The sequence below is a fragment of the Lytechinus variegatus genome, chromosome 8 (assembly GCF_018143015.1).
Source record: "Lytechinus variegatus isolate NC3 chromosome 8, Lvar_3.0, whole genome shotgun sequence".
NCBI classification, from domain to species: domain Eukaryota; kingdom Metazoa; phylum Echinodermata; class Echinoidea; order Temnopleuroida; family Toxopneustidae; genus Lytechinus; species Lytechinus variegatus.
Genome location: NC_054747.1, coordinates 18830944 through 18846406, shown reverse-complemented (window position 1 = coordinate 18846406; position 15463 = coordinate 18830944). Strand labels below are relative to the sequence as shown.

Below are 15463 nucleotides of genomic sequence, written 5' to 3'. Positions count from 1 at the left end.
GCAGTAGCTTCAACAATGTTTATTACGTCTTTTTTAGAGTATCTGTCCGTAAAAAGGAAAATGAGATGAGAGATGAGTTCTATAATCTGTTCATTATTTGCATTTACAAAGTTATTTTCGGTTCTCGATTCGTCATTATTTCGTTCTTCTCTCGGTATTTCCCGAGAAGAACCTGGTAGCTGTGATGACTGGTTGCTCTGGGTTTGGATACTAGGAAGGGGATCACATGGACGGTTTTGATCGGGGTTTCTTATTTCATTTTGAGGGGTTTTCGTTTTAGTCATAGGAGTTGCGGTATTGGTAGGGGGGATTGAGGGATGGTTGTCTATTACAGGGATGGGTCTATTTACATTGTTCTCTTTCGCTTGATCGTTCTCTACAAAATATTTTGTAGCTTGGGCGTAGGTTAAGTTGTTTTGAATTTTCAGTTGTTGAATTTTCTTAGCATTTTTGGCAGCAATACATCCGTTATACGCTGCTGAGTGTTTGCCTCCGCAATTTACACACGTTCGGTCTTCTTTTCGTTTACATTCTTCAAAGGTGTGGTTTTCTCCGCAACGGACACATCTAACCTTTGACCGGCATTGTGAAATTCCATGTCCGTAACGCTGGCATTTAAAGCACCTCGTTACCCGAGGAATGTACTGTTTTACCATAAAGATTTGAAAGTACATCGTAATTTTATCTGGTAGGGATGCTCTATTGAAAGTCAGTAGAATCGAACGGAGGGGTATGGTTACACGTGAATTATTTCCATTGTCTGGGTTATCATTTTTAACAGTCTTACTCATTCTTTTAGCCGATGTTACACCCTGCAATTTGAGCTCATCTACAATCTCTTTTTCCGTCATTTCAAGTGGTACATTAGAAATAACTCCTTTTAGGCCAGTTGTTTTCTGTTCTACTTTTACATGGAGATTCCCTATGTTATTTAATTGTAGAATAGCCCTCAATTGTTTGATGTTCTTGCATTTAACAAGAATCGCCTTACCCTGTTGTATTGGTAAAATACGTTCTACAGGATTAATGGCAACTGCCTTGATTGCATTAGCTAAAATGGCTGGACTTACATCCTTGAAGCTCTTATGTTTTTCAATAGTGGTAATAATCAGATCGAAATTTCTATTCTGGTATGGCGATGAGTTACCGCGGTCCGATTCGTATGATGACGATTTATCCGTATTTTTCATATTATCTGCTCCCAGATTACTGGCAAGTCTCGGCCTTTTCCCAGGTCGTTTTTTGGGACGAGAGTAAGAGACAGTCATAAAATCGTCATCATCCAAATCGGGTCCGTGGTCTTCGATGATCTCCGGCGCTGATACCGAAGCTTGGGCCATTATTGGTGGGAACCAATAAGGCGGGAAATACAAAATAAAGGAGAGTGCGTTGTGTTAGTAGTATATGTATAGCCTTCAAGAAAAAATGCCTTACCTCATTCCTTTTGCCCGGTGAGACAAAACTCCTACATATATCTCTAAATCCAAGTATATAGATCTCCTCGAATAAAGAAAACAGCAGTTTAAAGCTCAAAATTAGGGTAAAAAAGCAGATTAAGGCGGATTTTAAATCGAAACAGGTGCCTGGATAGACGTGCGACGTGCCAGACCCAGGCTTGTACTGCTGGTTTCTTTCCAGGCACGTATATTATTTTCATTTTTTTTTTATCAGTCATCTTTTTAAATTAATGCAAATGAGTGTTATCATCACCAATAATAATCATTAATTATGTTTTTGAAGGCATTTCATTAATTGGTGCCCATAATTAGTAAATTAATCATGAGGATTGCGCATTCAAAGAATTTAGATACAGTTATAAAATTACCGAGGAGCTGAATCAAGGTTGTGAAATTATTAGCGCCACCAACGGGCTTCCTTGTATTTCCGTGGAAGAGACAAGCGAAGTCACTTTCGAGGCCGAGGTAAGCAAAATGTGCTTTTTTTTATCGGATTATTATTTTATTATTTTATATTAAAAAAACTCTTGCTACTTACCGGCAAGAGCCCCGGTGCGTAGCGAGAAGGAGCTTCGGCAAATATTACTTCAGCAATGAAGCGATGTTTGCCGACTACTTCGAAATCCAGGGTCAAACACAGTCTATTGTACGAGGTTAGTACATACTAACCTCGTACAATGTGTGAGTGGGGATAGGAAGGAGTCCCAGACTCCCAGGCGTTAGTGGGGAGTGACTCCATACGTACAGTATATAACTTTCACTCCCCAAAACGCCCCAGGCTACCCAGGCCTAACGTTAGCTCTCCGGCCTCCCCCGGCCCGAATCAAGAAAATTTGACTTGAGGAAGTTGAGCAAACACAAATTTCAATATGTGGGGATGTGTTCACCATTCCCATAAAATCGTCGTGAAATGTGACTTTTAAGATAATTATAAACAATAGATTACAAATTCAATAAATAAAAATGAGTTTGATCCACTCATGTATCTTCAGAAGCTAAAAATACTTACCAAGAAGCTCTAGATTCATGATATTCAGGTCCCTTCTGGCCGCTTGTTATCCCAAAAACGAAACGAAGTGCGCGCAGGAATATAGTCTTCTTCTCAGGCGCTAGCCTGCCAGCGCTCGGGCAATTGTGTTCCATCCTTCAAGGGCCCCGTTTCATAAAACTTTTTTTGCCATGATTGTCAGTATGGTATCACAGCTCAAAATCATCATCATTATATATATGTATATGCTGCCACCACCACCATCATTTCAATCTTCATCACCATCATCATCATCATCATTTTCACCATATCATCATCGTTTTCATCACAATCATCATTTTCACCATCATATCATCATCATAACATCATCATCACAATCATCATTATCATCATCATCTATGTTATTACAAGTGTCTTTTTTTTTCTTCTAAAAGTAATATCTACATCATTTGACTCATTCAATATGATTATAAACTTGATGTTATAGTTTGTCACATTCTAAGCAAATTTGCTTACGACAGTAATCCATCTACCGCAATTAATTTTATGTTCAGTGATGTATATTTCTGATTTATTGTCTACATTTCTTTGTTATACATTTTTTTCCAAATCATGCTGTTATGCATGAAGAAGAAAATTAATAAATCAAATCAAATAAAAGTTCTAAGTTTCCATGGATGACGCTTAACATAGTTTCCATACTGGCAGAATTACAACAGCTGTCATTTTTTTATGATATAGGCCAATTTAAAGGGGAATTTCACCGATTATAAGTTACAATTTTAAAAAAAAAATTGAAGGCAATAATATTTGTTCGGTGGATATGTCATCACATTATTTCATGCTCCTTTCCATAAGAAAAGCATTTTTACTTTTATCATCATGGTCCATTTAAAACAAGTGGAACGCCTCTGGCAGTCTCGCCTGCTTTACGCAATTTGATAACAGCAGTCTGCCTTTGAAAACAGCTAATGAATAATAATTCACAGAAAAAAAACTAATATGATAATAAAACATTATTTCCATTGACTCAAAGTGACTTAAGACCATGATCATGTGACCCAAGACATGGGCAAAACAATCATTCATACTTGATTACCCGTATGTCAATGTTTCATGAGCTAGATCCATAAACTTTCTAAGTTATGATGCCAATTCAACACATACTCCTAACATGACCACAGTTCATTGACCTTTAAATGACCTCTAACCTTGGTCATGTGACCTGAAACTTGCATAGTATGTTTAAGGATACACGGTTGCTCTTATGTCCACGTTTCATGAACTAGATCCATAAACTTTTGAAGTTATGACGATTCCTCAAATAACCCAAACATGGCCAAAGTTCATTGACCTTTAAATGACCTTTGACCTTAATCATGTAGGCTGAAACTCAGGCAGGATCTTCAGTGATACACTATTATGTGTAGAGGTGCCATGGCTGAGTGGTCTAAGGCACCTGGCTATATATGGAAAGTCTGGGGTTCAATTCCCAGCCGCGGCACCTAAGCCCGTGAGCAAGGCATTTAATACACTATGCTCTTTCATCCCGATTTCAAAAATGGAAATGCTATATGCATTACTGGTAACTAGGTGTGCACTTGTTAAAAAAAATTTGTTATGTTTAAGTTTTATGAACTAGGTCCATATACTTTATAATTTTGATGACATTTCAAAAACTTAACCTTGGTTAAAGGTCAAGTCCCCCTCAGAAAAGTGTTGATTTAATTCAATAGAGAAAAATCAGACAAGCACAATGCTGAAAATTTCTTATTTTCAACAAAATAGTTATATGAACGAGCCAGTTACATCCAAATGAGAGAGTCGATGACGTCACTCACTCACTATTTATTTTGTTTTTTATTGTTTGAATTATACAATATTTCAATTTTTACGAATTTGATGATTAGGACCTCATTGCCTGAAGCACAAAATGTTAAAATAATGGAATTCCACGTGTTCAGGGAGGAATGAAACTTCATTTCACACGACAATGACGAGAAAATAAAAATATTTCAAATAATAAAATACAAAAGAAATAGTGAGTGATGTCATCAACTCTCTCATTTGGGTGTAACTGGCTCGTTTATATAACTATTTTGTTGAAAATAAGCGAAACTTTAAAATGCCATAACTTTCTTATTTTACATCCGATTTTGATGAAATTTTCAGTGTTATGCTTGTTGAATTTTTCTCTTTTTATTCAAATCAAGTTTTTCGTTGGGTTGGACTTGTCCTTTAAGATTTCAATGTTGACGACACCGCCGCAGGCGAGACAAAATGAATTTATAGGAATTTATATTACATGATGTATCATTAAATTGCACGATATGACATCACAAATTTAGAGCTTTAAACTCAATTATTCTTTCATGGATTCTCATTGACCCTTCAATATATTTCTCTAATTTTTCTGTTTTTACTAAAACTGATTGTCAGGGTGAACTTCCCCTTTAAGTGTACTCATTGGCACTAAAGGTGAAAAAGAATGTGAAAAGAACAAATTTAGGTTCTACATGTACAGAGTACATTTTTTTTTATTTAAAAAAATCAACACAAACTTTTACAAAACTAATCGTGATTGAATTGAGATTTTGATTCAATCCAATTTATTGGTCACGCACAGAATAACGAAAATTAAAATACAATTGGCATAAAAATTAGAAATCCTTCTCTACTTGGTTCCATAAAAGTGAAAATATCAAATAAAGAAGTCCAAAAAATAATCATATATGCAATATAATACATGCAATAGATAAGTTTACAAACATACTTAATGTTTTCCCCCAAAACCATAGAACAAAATATTATACATATTCTTGTTAAAATAAGTGACATAATTACTAGTATTGGAATTCAGTCTGAAAAAATCTGAATACATTACTTTTTGCTTCTCTCTTGCAAGGAATCGGACATCACCGACAAGACTAGTAATTATTTAGGTTGCCAATAATAAGCCAAATTGCAAATAATTGTAATCGAAAAATATGCATGAGATTAGACTACAAGACAATGGGTGGGGTTTATTATCTAAATTCTAAAATATGGATCCATGTACAATGTATAATCCAAAATACACAAGTTAAAGCTATACATTTTCGTGATTCAAACGCACCATTCAATGACGGTGTACACGCACAGTACTTTTATCAAATCTTAGGAACAACATGACTAAATGCAATAATAGATATTAAAATACTAACATATACAGAGGCAGCAATGAATAGTTTTATTTTTTTATCATGACTCCCTTATCCTCATCTAACATGACTCTACACAAAGAAACAAAAAAAAAAAAAAATTATGTATTGTTTGCCAAACAAAACGCATGGAACAAATAGAAGCACTCTGAAAGAAATGAATTACCGGTACACAAATTAATTCAACCCCTGGAGTATACATGTAAAGTGTACATGAACGTCCTTTTAAATGCCTTCTTGCATTAAATATTAGATGTATATGTCCCACTGAGTTTCATGTTACCATTACAAATGAAACCACTTTACTTTATGATAGTTAAGAAGACAAAGACCAAAAATCAGCATCAGGGAATAATTTTGGTTACCAATTTTTATCAGCATATTCAATCACAAGGGCTTTTAACTCGGTTCTGTGTACAGTCCTCTGTAGAAATCTGCTACACAAAGTAATTTTTGAGTACAAGTAGCAGTCTTAAAAAAATTGTGGAGCAAATTGTGATGCAATACCAAGAAAAAATATTCCCGGTAAAAACAAGAGGGGGTAGTTCATGAAAAGGGAACATGTCCTAACCTAAAGGCCCTTCAAGGCTGCAATTGATGGAGTTATGACAGCATAATTTGCAGCGTAGGCATACTTTGAAATGGAAACCTTAAATAAATTTAAATCATGACTCAATGATCACAAAAATTGATTTCCAATTCAATCATTAAGCCCCACAATTCTAGAAGCTGTACAATATCATTACGTAATTTTACTCTGTATTGTAATCAGATTGTAAATTGGTCTTTTCACTCTTGCTGCTGAGTGCTGGTCAATATTTACCATTGGGGGGGGGGGCACTCAAATACATGTATATTGGTGGTACGGGGACGTGCTTTGATGACCCCCTTTTCAGACCTTATTTTCAGTTCTCTAGATACTCCAAACAAGAAAAGTTCCATTCAGAAGCCGCACGTCTTGCAAGACCCCCGTTCTGAAAAAATCTGTTCCCTTGCCCTGCCAAAATTGTAAAGCGCGAGTGCATGCGAGAGCTGCACGCACGACTTCACAACTCCTTTTGCTAGCAACTCCATGCACTGCTAGCGCCCACATATACATACACAGCAATGCTAGCATGCATCGTACCTACTGAACCGCGATCCCGTTCCTTAGACTATTTTCACATACCGTACATAAGACCCCATATTCTACCCTTGTGGTCAGTTCCTTAGACCCCATTTCAGGGTTACGTGAGGCACATCCCATTAAAATGTAATTTGAGTGCCCCCCCCCCCCCCCAGTATTTACCAATAAGTTGATAAAATAAAATGATTTTTACACACTCCCTCCAATGACCTCGCAAGTGTTTTGTATATGTATACCAAATTATTTTTCATGGCGATCGGATGACTGCGATACGTTAGTTTTTGCTGACTATCAAGCATAACGTGTTGATTTAACCAAAGCCCAAATTCTGCTTGGATCTATGACAAAAATACTAGTCTGAACAGAAAACAAATACTGAAGTGAAAGAAAGTTAAAGCATTTGAGCACAAGGGGGACAGGTTTTCAATCAATCTCTTCACCCGACTCGCAAAGTAAAATATCGTGTAATGCGGGCCCTTTTGTGCTTCGAACTTGTAAGAACAGTTCAATCGATTGTTATTTAAGATCATATATCTTGGCACTGTCTTACAGACAGTTACTATTGATCCGATCAATCGTAACTCTATGTATGGAAACGCATCCGTGTCATAATTTTCTCTACAGAAAATCTGCAAAATGTCCTTTGTAAACAAAGAGCAGCACAGTGAATTTTCAAGAAAACAATGAATGCATGAATATACATCACAGCTAGAAAATATTTTCAACAAACATGCATTTTAGATTTTGACGTTGCTGGCCGTCCATAGTTGTGATTGATCGGATCAATCCCAACTCTTTGTAAGACGAGACCCTTATCTAAGGACCCAGGAATGTCAACCACTTTGTACAGCATTTCATTTCAGGGTTGAATCTTGTGATTCAGCCACATAACAGAAGAAAAGAGAAGTATTTTTACTATTATATTAGTACGACAATTCATTTTATAGGAGGAAACGATATATTCCATGAATCACATTAAATACAGCAAATTTAAAAAAAAAGAAAAGAAGTGTAAAAATTGACATCTCTGTATGAAGCACCTCCATCCAATGGGTAGTAATTTTCCTAAAATTCAAAGACTGATATATTCTGTGGTAATATATCCCATGGGGTGTTTCAGGAGTATGACTTAAATTCTGATGCGCACATGATACGTATCGTGCAACTCATTGATTGATATGCAGTAGCACACGTCCTCACAGCACGATGTGACCCAAGCGGGGATCCAGCCGGATTAGACTCAATAGTTGTGAGAGGCCGACTATTGTACACAAAAAAAATATGGCACTTAAATTGGTACTGAGTTAAATCCGGCTGGATCCGCTCCTAATATGACCTATATGCAAATACGTGATGTCTTTTATATACGACACGCGACTAGGAATTTACATGTAAGTGCAACTCTCAAGTCACATTTAAGTCTTTGTGAAACACCCCAAGGGATTGACTTAAAAAAAGTTTGATTCAAAGTGTCAAAGTCATGCTAAAGTGCATATGCAGATACTGTAAGGTATTTAAACTCACTGATGATAAGGCGCAGCAACCAAGATCTGGGACAGTTGGCGAAAGAGTTTAATACAATCAAATATAATTTTTTTAAAAAATCACAACTTGACTTCCGACCAGTAAAATGCATCAAGTGCAACTCTTTCTATAACAGGCTCTCCACCATGTAGGAATCAAAATGAAGTGTGAATTTAACCTTCACAATCATTGCTGCAAATGGAGAGAGAAATCCAGGAATTATGAACACACCAATTTGTGAAAATCAGGAGCAAAACTAAAATTGATGAAATACTTGAACATGTACATGGCAAAATTGGCTCTTACAATATTACCCCATCTCATTGCAAAATACATGTACCTCAAGGTATTTCAGTCATTTACTTTCATTAACTGGGCCATGAGACGTTGATCCTCTATTTCCAACAGATTTGCATTGAACAGAGGTAGAGAAAGTCTTTATAAATCTCCAATTGTCCTTTTTCATGACAAAAGACTAGAATGATTGTGCCGCTGTTCCCCCAAACTGCCTGATGCACTGTTGCAGCAGGAACTGGGCATGGTTGATCTGCTCATGGGTGCCTCTGATAGTGATGATCCTGTCGACTGCATCAGGGACGGGGTTGGCGATCTCGATCTCGGCGCCGCTATTCATACGGATGTTCCTGATGCGTTCCCCGCCTCTGCCTATGACCGCTCCGATGAGGTCGTTAGGGACTGTGTTCTGTGTGGTCTGGATGTCACCACGAAATCCCCCATGATCGGCACCGCCAAAGCCACCACCAAACCCTTGGTTCGGTCCCATTCTGCCACCTCGACCACCTCGACCTCCACGCATTCCCATTCCTCCACCCCCTCTTCCCATCGGTCCACCAAAGCCGCCGGCATTCCAGCCGTAACCTCCGGTGACGTCAACTGATGGATCATACGGGATGGCCTGGCCTTTGACTGGGAATTCACTGCATGTCTCGTGGATCTCTCGCAGGGCCGACACTACCGCATCCGAGGTGCCGATGACTTGGACTTGACGCTCTGTCGAATTGGGAAGGCAGTCCTGCATGACAGTCAAACTGGAACCAGTCTTTTCCCGGAGTTCCTTGATCTTCACTCCCCCTCTTCCAATGATGGCCCCTACCTGGCTGCTTTGCACCAAGACACTCACCGTCGCTGTAGCCGTCTCATCGACAGGAAACCCTGCACCCTCGTCTACAATGAGGGGAATCACCTCTTTTACAATAGTCAGGCAGTTCTCTAGATTACCACCCGATATCTGCAAGACACGGTGTGAGCCGCCACTGTTTGGAATGATCACATCTGCTTCGTACTGTTCCCTAAGGCGTTTGATGTTATGACCACCTTTGCCTATGACACCTCCAGCTTTGTTGCTGCTGACCAGTATCCGGAACGAGACCTGACCTTGATTCTCTGCAGACATCTTGGTATCAAATAGCACGGTTCACTTAATGATGAATCTCAAAACAAACTTCCTGCAAAGAAAGAACAATCATAGAAACACAAAAGTGATGATAAAGTAATTTTTTTAATTGCTTTGTATTCCACCATCAAAGGGGGGAATTACACGAAAACAGTAATCTCAACAGGGTGAGGTAGCTCACCATTTTCCTATAGACGATGTTGTTAAGCATCAGCCGACCCATCACCATTACAAGTCCTATGGGTACGGGTAGGGTGTCTGGAAAAAAACATTTTTCTTATTCAAAAAAATATCACAATTTCTTAAAGCGACCTTTTATTGACAAATCATGGAGAAATCAAGGCTTATCTGGGAACAGAGAAGGGATTCAAGTCTTTCACTCGGCCGCATGCCTGGGGGTGTTATGTAATAGACGCCGGCATGTCTGGGAGGATCTATAGGAGAGCAATAGTTGGTAGACTAACCAACCAGAAGTAAACTGCACAAGCCTTGAAATAAGCGGGCGCTGAGCGCAAATTCGCGCTCATAAGCCATGCAATTGCGCCCATAAAGCCCCCAAATAATCAAAATTTTGACGACCGGGTGCAAATATTTTCCAGGTAATTGCGCCTGCCGTGAGTGAGCAGTGAAGCCATATCATACATGTAATTTAAATATCTGAAAAGCCAACTGAAATCAAGTGACTTTCAATTTACGATAAGCACAGTTTCAAATTGCCAAGTGTGTGTTTTTTTCAATATCAAAAAAAGTGAGCTACGTCCGTCTTTTTTTTCTGTAATACATTCACGCGCGTGCTTCCAGTAGCGGCAACAGTTTTTCCCTACTTCACCATATGCAATTTCTAATGCACAAATTTCCATTCGGGATTTCACAATTCTGTGATACAGTAATTCGAATTGCACAGGAGATAAATCCCCGTTCACTTTACATACGATGTGTGAGTCTTATCCTCACAGTCGCCGACTTTGCTTGTCAAAACGAAGCCTTAATGAAAATCACTGAGCTTAAAGTTGTGAATTATAGCTTTTTAATTTCTTTCTTGGTGAGGGGTGAATATCTGACAATAAATCATCAAACAAGGCTCCATCTAAAAAAAATAAATAGGAGGAGTCGCCGTGCACCAACTCACCCACCTTCATGACACTAATTTGGAGTTTATTCTCGATTCAAAGCAGCGAAGTTCCCTGGCTAAGTTCAAAGAGAGATGCCAACATACTCGGTAATATTTTGTCACAGCTGAGTGAGAGTTGAGTGAGCTGAGAGCTTGCATTGTATTGTGGTTATAGTGCGACTTAAGCTGGCGCTATTCATTTTAATCCCTCCCCTCCAAAGTCCCGACCCATTTCGCGCCAGCTTATTTTTTCTTTCCTGTTTGCTTTCTATAAGATACCATTTACCTGTACACCACGCATGAGAGAGACGGCACAAAGCTGTAAAAACAACTGGAAAAAATGCCAATTTCTTTGTTTCTTGAACCTTCCTGTAATCCTGTATTGCAAATTCATGCTACGACATCGAATGCTAGACAAATTCTGAAAGTGATTGTGAGGTTGTGAGGCAAGAAATGTGAATGTTTCTTCCTCCTACGCCTGGAAAGACACAGATCATAATTTGATAAGATGTACTGGCACCGTATCGTAGTTTGCAATGTAATAAGAACAGCAGTGCTGTGTGTGTGTGTACACCGTGACTGTGAGGTGAGTGTGTAAGTGGCCAATATTGTCGGGACCTTTCGTTCTTGCTAACATTTGTAGATAAATTGATCAAGAACAGCAGATTTCTGAATACCGGTAATCTCTTTGGATACTTTGAAATCTTGAACTTAGTTTTTGTTTCTTCGTACCTCAAATATGCATGTAAATGTGAGGATTTTTTTTTTTAGTCCAAAGTTGGGGGTGCGGTTAATCCACGAGTGCGGTTTATATTCCGTTATTTACGGTAAAGACTGACTTGACTGAACCATAAATTGTTAAACATTGGTAATTTCCACTTGTTCACTGCTACCATCTGGCCTGTGGAGAATCTACAGGTAGGACTATGGTATGCCAATGCTGTATAGAGCACACACTCTAAAAAATCATTAAAATATCACTTTTGTGACCAAAATTACTAATTTTCATACAGTTTTAATTTATTTATCATTAGTAATGTGGGAATAATTTTTGTATTCACCAGAGCGCTCAAAAACTTGAATTTTGGGCATATTTTTGTGTACGCCCTCTATTGGTGGAAAGTAATATGGCAAGAAAATTTTCATTTTTTGATCTCTATTTTTAATTAAGAAAAAATGATATAAAGAATCAAATTTAAATAAGAGCCAAGCAGTATGAATTAACAGGTCTAATGGAAACTGTCAGTGTAAAAAATCAAGCATTTGCCCCAAAGAAAAAGAGAAAATAAGCCAAACATTGCCACCCTTATTTTGTCACACATGGAGATATAACTGAGAACAAGGTTATATTATAACCTTGTTCATTGAATGAGTGGTAATTTCACATGTTCAGGGAGGAATGTAGACCAAAAGCTTCGGTCTCTGTTATGTTGGATGTTCAGCTAAACTCTGTTGGCTTCACTCACCAAATACGGAGACCGAAGTTCTAGCGATCTGTACAGGGGACTCAATGGCCATATGTTTATGTACTTAAGATCGGACAAAAGGGGGAAGTGAATTTACGTGACAGCCGAGGTAAGTCACTGTTTTTGTTCCTTTTAACTTGATTTTTCTCCGTTTTTTGGCAATTACATGTAATGCCAAGAGGGAATATTAATTTGCATTTTGGTCGCAATAATTTTCAATTTTTTTTATTCATTAAAGTCAAAATTTGAAGAGCCCTGACGGGGGATTTTTGCATTGCAAGTCCCCTAATGGTGGCTGCACGATAGCGAGCCGTCTGTGTACGAGAAATAAAAAAAAATGTTAAAAAACTCCTCGAAACAGACGGCTGCCAGCTGTCTAGGAGGATTGAAACTTTGTTTCTCATGACAATGAAAAAATTAGAATATTTCATATAATAAAATAGGCCTACAAAGCAAAGGCTACAGTAAAAATAGTCAGTGAGTGATGGAATACCAGAAATATTCCAAGAGTTTGGGAAAATATTCCACTGATTCATGGAATATTTTCCCAAACTCTTAGAATATATTATATCTGGTATTTTCTGAGCCATCCAATTATTATACAATGCTGTTTGATATGCGATCCTTGCATGCGATGTTTGAAATAGGCTGTGAATAATACGTGCGACTATGAGGAATTAGATACTGGCCCAAAATCACCAATTGTGAGGATGACCAGAGGATGCACACGGAGTGAAATAAGAGTATAGAGTAAGAAGTTAAGCTATTTTTCTTTCTTGTTATATCTTTTTTTCCACTGCACCTTTGCCTCTCGGATTGGTATCCGAACAAGTTCACGGGCTCGATGCTCGGGTAGGTGGAGCGTAGGGTAACAGAAGTGGAGCATGCATGAACATCGCTTGAGGTATCTCGACCCAAGCCAAGGTAATTCGCTCACACTTCAATTCAACCTTGCCTGGCTCTACTCCTCTCGACTCTAGTCTTAATAAATAGGCCTATCTGCGATTTATATGATTTGTCGCCCTCTGCACTGTCCCTGTTCAAGCCTCATAATCAGGCTCACACGGTCCTTGTTAATCATGTTGTTAATAATAATAATTAGTACAAGCTCAGTTACACAGTGACGTCAAGTATTTGCGGTTTAAATTTATTAGGGCCTTGAAAGACTTGAGCTCGAGCAGAAGCGGAGCAGAGCCACCACAGCCACGGCACAGGCCGCGACGTCGACGCTCTCGTCTCGACTAAACCCTCGCCTCTGCGACTTTGCGCTGCACGTGTAGACTACAGACACAGTGCAATTTTGATCAGACAGTTTGTACTTTGTACACCGGCATTTCTCATCGATATCATTTAAATATTTTTGCATGAGATACAGTATGATATCAAGTAATCTTTGGGTATCTTGTAAGGTGGTGAATCTATTTTGAACGATTGTAAATGTTGTTTAAAAGCTTTCTACTTACAGTGTACAATCACCGGTACCTAGCGCCGTCTTCGAGCTTCACCGACCATGTCTAACACGTGACCTCTACGTAGTCTTTTTTCCAGCCCCTCGATATATATTATTTTTCTTGTTAAGTAATGGGGGGGCGGGGGACGGACAATATGAAATGTTAACGAAAACCCGGAAGTGGGAGGGGTGTCTAATTCCCATCCAGGGTCCCATCCACAGATCGCTGCCTGATTGTGAAGTTTGAAGTTAAAAAAAGAACAATTAAACAAACAAACAAAAATTATATCTCCCTGCTAGCTGTATCATTGATGCCATAGTTATTCAGGATTTAACATAGATTCTAAAAGATAGCAGCTAGGGCACAAATGGGGACGTGGCCCTCATATAAAATGTTTTAATTTCACAGTTTATATCAACACATGCCTATCTACCCCCTCTTCAACTCGTGTATTGTACTTAAAGTGTTTCTTCTTCTTTTTCCAACGTTGATAGTGTTAAAGGGCAAGTCCACCCCAGAAAAATTTTGATTTGAATCAACAGAGATAAATCAAACAAGAATAATGCTGAAAATTTCATCAAAATCGGGTGTGAAAGCAATATATTGACCTAAAAATAAAAAAGGGGGACACCCCCAAACCAATTAAAGTCTGTGTATACGGCCGGGGTACATATAACCGTAGGTGTACAAAATCCTTTTATCTTTCAGTTAAAGGCCTCTATGGGGCTATATTTGTCGTGTTACTGAACTGTTATATATCCCAATGCTAGCGAGCGAAACAAGCGAGCAAATTTTCAGTAGTTGGAAGACATAACCAAAATCGTCTTGTGATTGTTGGTAAATGTGGCGAATGAGCATAGCGAGCGAGCAAATTTTCAGTTGGAGTGCACGCGAAAGAAAGAACGTTGCCCCCAAACCTTAGTCTTTCAATTGTGTAATTATCACATCACGCCGCTATACATGCTATATGTGCATAGGCGGCGGAAGCGGGGGGGGGGGATAGGGGGACGTGTCCCCCTAAATTTGAGGAGGGGGGGGACGTCCCCCCTAAATTTGTTGTTGATGACCTTTTTTTATTTTTTTGCTTGTCAATTTATTTTCCTACGTCCCCCCTAAAATTTTGGGGTTGAGAACCTTTTTTTTTTGCTTGTCAATTTTTTTTTGGTTGTCCCCTCCTAAAATTTTTGGCTTACGCCGCCAATGTATATGTGCAGGGGTATATAAACTGCGTGTATGTACTACCATCTTTCACTTGAAGGACTATCACAATGTAATGTATTTATTGTGATATTAACTACTGGATTACAGTTAGTAAATGCGAGCGAGCGAGCGAAGGGATCGAGCAAATTTTCCATAGTTGGAAGAAACAGAAACAGAATGATTATCCGAATCGTCTTTCAAGGGAGTGTATATTTTTGAGAGAAATTGCGGCGGTGAGCGTAGTTAGCAAGCCTTAAAAAGTTGCTTCAGTCGTTTAAAAATAATAAGCCTATGCATTAAAATATGAAGAGCTCACTTGTAAAGGGGGTTATAGATCCATTTTTCATTAAATTGTTTAATGTCTCAATGTATAGATTTTTAGTATAGCTCTATAAGATAATACCAAAGAAAAGTTGAAATTCCCATTAAAAAGTGACCTAAAATGGCAAAAGTAAAATCACTTTTTTTCAAAGGGGGTTAGGTCCATTTCAGTTTTGTTGGAAAAGGGGTTAGGTCCACATAACAC

The 15463-nt window shown here is 38.4% G+C and overlaps 2 protein-coding genes across 3 annotated transcripts in view; both read right to left on the bottom strand.

Annotated features, from left to right (window-relative positions):
- LOC121420105 (retinoblastoma-binding protein 5-like) overlaps positions 1–2549 on the bottom strand; it is a 30968-nt gene extending 28419 nt beyond the window's left edge. The window contains exon 1 of the mRNA XM_041614638.1: positions 2467–2549. Coding sequence (XP_041470572.1) covers positions 2467–2485 — 19 coding nt within the window. The 5' untranslated portion in view covers positions 2486–2549. The remainder of the gene's footprint in view (positions 1–2466) is intronic.
- Positions 2550–5037: 2488 nt separating this feature from the next.
- Positions 5038–13830, bottom strand: LOC121420106 (heterogeneous nuclear ribonucleoprotein K-like). 2 transcript variants are annotated; one of them, XM_041614639.1, is made up of 2 exons: positions 13750–13830; positions 5038–9761 (listed from the first exon to the last, which is right to left on the bottom strand). In XM_041614639.1, the coding sequence occupies exon 2, from the start codon at positions 9707–9709 to the stop codon at positions 8771–8773; it is 939 nt and encodes a 312-aa protein (XP_041470573.1). In that variant the 5' UTR covers positions 9710–9761; positions 13750–13830; the 3' UTR covers positions 5038–8770. The 2 variants fall into 2 exon arrangements, with proteins under 2 accessions (XP_041470573.1, XP_041470574.1); XM_041614640.1 differs by having other exon boundaries at positions 5038–9751; positions 13744–13822.
- Positions 13831–15463: the final 1633 nt, after the last annotated feature.